Source organism: Penaeus monodon, unplaced genomic scaffold (genome assembly GCF_015228065.2).
Source record: "Penaeus monodon isolate SGIC_2016 unplaced genomic scaffold, NSTDA_Pmon_1 PmonScaffold_16332, whole genome shotgun sequence".
NCBI classification, from domain to species: Eukaryota; Metazoa; Arthropoda; class Malacostraca; order Decapoda; family Penaeidae; genus Penaeus; species Penaeus monodon.
In genome coordinates this window covers 1,436-7,426 of record NW_023645633.1, presented here as the reverse complement: position 1 = coordinate 7,426, position 5,991 = coordinate 1,436, and the positions used below count along the sequence as shown (strand labels likewise).

The 5,991-nt window shown below is 40.8% G+C and overlaps 1 protein-coding gene across 1 annotated transcript; it reads right to left on the bottom strand.

The window, feature by feature from the left end:
• Positions 1 to 225: 225 nt before the first annotated feature.
• LOC119569535 lies at positions 226 to 5,579 on the bottom strand (the record flags this gene model as incomplete). Its single annotated transcript, XM_037917646.1, is given in 6 exon segments — positions 226 to 699; positions 1,824 to 2,005; positions 2,443 to 2,510; positions 2,816 to 2,922; positions 2,925 to 2,987; positions 5,336 to 5,579. Coding segments are annotated over 6 exon segments (939 nt in total), but the record flags the coding sequence as incomplete, so codon positions are not given.
• Between the last annotated feature and the right edge of the window lie 412 nt (positions 5,580 to 5,991).

Here is a 5,991-nt window from a genome sequence, read left to right as displayed (position 1 = left end):
TATTGCTAGTCATTGAAGGAGGAGTGATATCTTTTGGATTATTTGGTCTAACTGTCTTTTTCTTATTTTTTATTTGCTTTATACAATCTTTATCACGTTTTTTTTCAGCCGTTCCTTTCTTCTTTCTGCGTTTTCTCTGTCCTTCCCTCCAATCTTCTTTATTTCGTCTTTTTTTCCTCCCTTCATTCCTCCCTCCCTCTCTCTTGCTTCCTTCCATTTTGCTCCTCTTTTCCTCCTTCTTTTCTTCCATCTTTCACCCCCCCTTTATTCTTCCTTCCAGCTTTCCTCCCTCCTTGTTTCTCCCTCCCTCCCTTCGCTCTCCCGCCTCTTCCTGACAACAGGCTCGCCACTCAAACACGCCCTTTTATCACAGTATATTTTTCTTCAATAACACGAGGTACACTTTTCGTCTTAACGTCACCTTTCACTTCACGCCCATAAGCGGCCGTGGGCGGCGTAAAAAAGGATAAGAACAGCAGCTAGGAAGGCCTGGGTAGCGGCAGAGTGGGCGTGGGTGTGGGTCATAGCACGGGCGCCGTTGGCAGTGACGGAGTGGGCGGCGGCGGTGATGTTGAGTCGGATGAGGGCAGCGCTCGCCCCCCGGTCGTTCACGCCCACGCGGACCCAGTTGCCGGCGTCGCTCGCCCGCACGCCCACGATGGTCATCACGGCGTACTGGCAATCGGGGGTTTCGGACGCCTGGGGGGGGGGGGAGGCGGAAGGGAATTAGAAAAATAATAAAAATAGAAATAATAAATAAATAATACGAAACATCATGGGAATGAGAACAGTCGTAATGGAATTGACCGGTGGTGACACTACTGTGCTATTATCATTACTTTTTCATTACTTTATAATTATCATTATCATGACTGTAATCGTTGTTGTTAACGCTTCTATAAACTTTCATTATTATCATTGTCCATATTAGTATTTTTATTGTCATAATAATAATGAAAATTATGACTATGATAATAACACCACCAACAACAACAATAATAACAGCAATAGTAACGATTATCCTGATGAGAATAAGAATAAGAATAAGAACAACAATAACAATAATAAGAAGAACAAAAAAAAAAAAAGAATACAATAGTATTAGCATATATTAACTATTATGATAATGATTGTTTTTACTATAATTATTATTATTATCATAATTGATATTATTATAATATCATCATCATCATCATCATCTTCATCATCATCATCATCATCATCATCATTATTATTATTATTATTATTTATTATATATTATTATATTATACACTACTACTGCTATTACTGTAATAATAACCATCATTAACGTTATCATAATCTTTATTATTATTATTACTGTTACTACTACTATTATTATTATTATTATCATTATTATATTATTATTATTATTATTATTATTAGTAGTAGTAGTAGTAGTAGTAGTAGTAGTAGTAGTAGTAGTAGTAGTACTAGTAGTGGTAGTATTGTTATTATTATTAATGTTGTTGTTGTTATCATCATTATCATTATAATTATTATATTTATTATTATCATTAATATCATTATTATTATTATTATTATTATTATTATTATTATTATTATTATTATCATTATTATTATCATTATTATTATTATTACTATTATCATTATCATTACTATCATTACATTTATTATCATCAGCATATTCATCATCATCCCAGTCAAAAAATCATCAATACTGACATTGAAAGAAAAAAGAAAAGAAAAGAAAAGAAAAGAAAAGAAAAGAAAAGGGAAAAATCAGGACCGAATTCCTGCATGGTGACGTCACCAGCCATCGGCCAACGCGAGAGCTTCAATACCGTGAGGTTGTGGGCTTTGAATCTGTCCTTCGTCTCGCCAGCTCTCACGGGCGGGAGGTGGGCGGGGGGAAGCCAGGTGAGGGTGGACACCGATGGGCGGCCGCAGACGTGGGCGGTGAGGGCTGTGGGCCGCCCGCCGATGGAAAGCACCGTGGAGTTCGCCGCCTCGACTACGGGCGCACCTGGGGGGAGGGGGGGTTAGTGGCAGGGAGGAGGAGGGAAAGAAGAGAAGAGAGATTTTATGCTTATGATTATGTATAAATACGTGTGTTCATATTTTACACACATGCGCGCGCACACACACACACACACACACACACACACACACACACACACACACACACACACACACACACACAAACACACACACACACACACACACACACACACACACACGTACGCACGCACGCTTCACACGCACACATATAGATTCACTCACTTTCTCATTACTCTCTCCATTTTTAAAACTACATTCCCTCACTACCTCTCTCATTTTTTTACTGAATTACTCATTCGCTGAACACCCCCCCCCCCCCCACCAAAAAAAAGCCTTACGCTCACCCATGTCAACCGTATTCTCTCTTTTCTTACACATTTGCAATTCATGAGACAATGTTACTCATAACTCCATTTCTCCCCCTTGATCCTGAACTTGCCTGTGTCGTCATAACCTTTTCCACTCTCGAACTATACTTCCAAAATCTGAAGCTATTCCTTCAATTATTCAGTCATATTTTCATTCAACTCTTCTCCCTTCGACCTTATACTCACCAGAGTCGACCATATCCACATCATTATTTATCCAACCCACCTCTTATACTTACCACCGACGACTACACCCACATCGTTATTCAAGCACTCACTTTACTCACCACTCCGTGCACTTGCCTTTGACGACTACTCCAACCATTATTCATTCACTCACCTTACTCACCACCTCCGTGCACTTGCCATTGACGACTACATCCAGCCATTATTCATTCACTCGCTACATCCCCAGCCCTGTGCCCACTCCCGTACTCCCCAGTGACGACCACATCCACGTCATCCGACTCGACCGTGCGCGTTGCGTCGGAGGCCACGCAGCGATACCTGCCCCGTCCGAGTACGTGGTCTTCCTCAGCAGGAGAGAGTTCTGGGAAGACACGCTGGCGGTCCGGCCCCCTGCTGTCAGCGCACGCAAAAAGTCAGACAAAGGGAACTACCGAGACGGGGTTTGTGAGAAATAACACGAGGCTTAGCTCAGAAAGAACCAGCTAGGTAGTATGTGTGTGCCCTTTTCCGTGAAGATTTTCAAACACAAATGTTTTAAAAGATTCAGGAATGCATCAGGAAATGAGTGTATACGAGGGGAAAACAATGGTTAAATAGGTTTTCAGTACATGTGCATTTTCACAAATCAACAATTCATTGTAACAGTATTCTTCATTTTTGTAGTAATAACCATGCCTGTTAGGATGAACATACCATACAAGGATGAACGGTCTATCAATACAAGCTATGGTAATGCAATGAATAATATAATGTAAAATTCACAAACAAGATTTCTTACACTTTCGGTGGCACTGAGAACTATTGTTTCTGTGAGTATTACTTTTTCAATGAACTGTTCATATGTCCAAACAAGAAGTCTACGGAAATATGTTCTCAGTGCTTCAGTCAATTATTGTTTTTGTAAATTATTATCTACGTGATGTTTTCAGATCCCATGCACCACCAAATGTGTTATGAAACTTTTTGAAGGAACTGTATCTCACTACTCATGGATATTCTACCAGTCTAACGCACAGATCAAATACAAGTGTTGAAATTCTGCTATCTAATAGCTACTGTAGATATCTATGTGAGAGTAATATGTATTTCAACAATCGTGAATATGAATATACCATCTCTTTTCTGCCATGCATCTTCCTATGGAAAAGCTGAAACCACTATTAGAAAGTCCAGTCTTCGGTACTTGGCTTAAAGTGCGGAGACAGTGAAGGTGCTTGTGTATGAGACGCGTTTCTACAGACAAACATGTCCTTGTAAAACAAAAAAGTCTGAAGTGATGCAGAACAAGCAGGACTACTGAGTGTCGTGTAAATACCAGGTACAAGTGCTAGGGTGGGCGGTTGGTATGTTAAGAGCCTACAGTAAGTTCTATGCAGGACCTAAGAGCCGCAATTATGAGGGGATATCTGAGTACCTCACCACAGTCCTTGGCTCGGTGCTCGACAACTACGAGTCTCGTCTGAGTCAATACACAAGGGAGGGTATCTGAACACGTAGAGCAAAGGGGGGCGGGGGAGGAAATGAAAAGGGAGGGGGTCGAGTTCAAAGAAAGAGTCAGGTGGGAAATGATATGGCCAATGCTATGCTTTTTTTTCTTTCCTTTTTAGAATTTTGTCTATTCCTTCTACCTTTTATTTTCTTTCGTACGTGTCTTGTATATATTTGATTTCGTATTATTTGAAAGCGATTTGAAACGGCCATCTTGAGTGAAACGCAGTTCACAACATTTGGAATACTTCGACGGTCGTACAACCATATTATGATTAATACCACTACAACAACAACTAACACTGTTAATACTACTGTACTATTTCTACTACTATTGTTACTACTATTACTACTACTTCTACTACTTCTACTACTACTTCACTACATTCATCTCTACAATATCTATCACTAGTTTCGAAAGTATCCCCAACCCTAACAAGTATAACGTAATGTAACACAACCCTTAAACTAACCATACTATTCCTACTGTAAACATTTCCCAGTCTTATAGTTTCTATATTCTACGATCTTTTCCCACGTGTTATGCCACACATATTTCTTTCTCCTAGCAATCCAGTCACACAATAATTTTAATTACTTTGATTTCCTTATCAAATAATAATAATAATAATGATAACTTGAAACTGTCATTTTCTCCTATTCATATTGTTCAGCATAACGTACTGTGTTATTTTTTTCATAATCATGTATCTTCTTGAATTAGTATTTTTTAATATCCACCTTTTTAACATTTTCATCTTCTATAATACAAATTTGTCAGGTATTTTAGGTATTTCAGTATGTATTCATACTCATATACCATACTCTTGTTCCCTGCATACTTGTCTAGGTACCCCATGGTTTTCTAGCACTACTACTCCCTCCATACATGAGTCCGTTTATTCCCCCGGTCCTAGTAACCTTGTTCCAGCTCGTGATCTATGGAAGCTATCCATCCCTAGCTCTCCTTATGATGTCTAACCTTAATTCCGTATTCATACTGTTATTCCAACCCTCATTCCTTATGCATGGTGCCTGTCCATTCCTCATTCCCGATACCAGGAACCTAAGCCTCTCTGGTCCCTGGAATCTTGCCATCCCCACCCCCTAATACCAGCATCGTGTTCTTCTTTAGTTCCAAATCCCGGGAAGCTCGTCATCCTTAACCCCTAATCCAGGAACCTAACCGTCCCTAGCCCCTAGTCCCTGGTGTGTAACCTTCCCTTACAAGCGGGACTCAGGACACCCACCCTCGAGGATCTTGGTCCAGCAAACAGCCGTTGGCACGTTACTGATGGGGCTGATGCAAGGGATCTGGACGGCCTCTCCTACACCCACTTCCACCACCCTCGGCGGCGCCACCTGCAGCTCGCCCGCCGCTGGGGGAGGGGGAGGGAGAAAGGGAGGGATAGTTGAGGTCAAATAGGAGGTTCTTTCAAGGGTAGGGTCAAGGAACCCTCTTGGCTGGAGGATACGTCCTTTTCCTTTCTCTAAAAGGGAAGGTCAGATTAGGTGAGTAGGAATCCATGTTATATAGAAGAGCGATCGAAGAGAATGGAAAGAAAAAACTTTTTGGGGGAGGTGGGCTGAGAGGGGGATTGGGGGAACTGAAGAGGATGTGAAACTTACCTTTTTTATAATTTTCAATAGTTGGTACAACGTTGCCGTTGAACGAAACTCCCGATGGGAGAAGCTTATAATTCTACGAAGGTGGGTGAGACCTATCTTTAAAATGGCAAAGGGAGATGGAGGGAGAGGGAATAGAATAAGACCTGAGGTAAAGGGGAGGATGTCTAAAAAGGGAGACGGAAAAAAACAAGAAAGAAAAGGACGAAAGAGAGGAAACTGGTAACTTTTACTAAATTCTCTCAGATCAAGTGAGAGAAAAATTTTGCAGTACATAAAC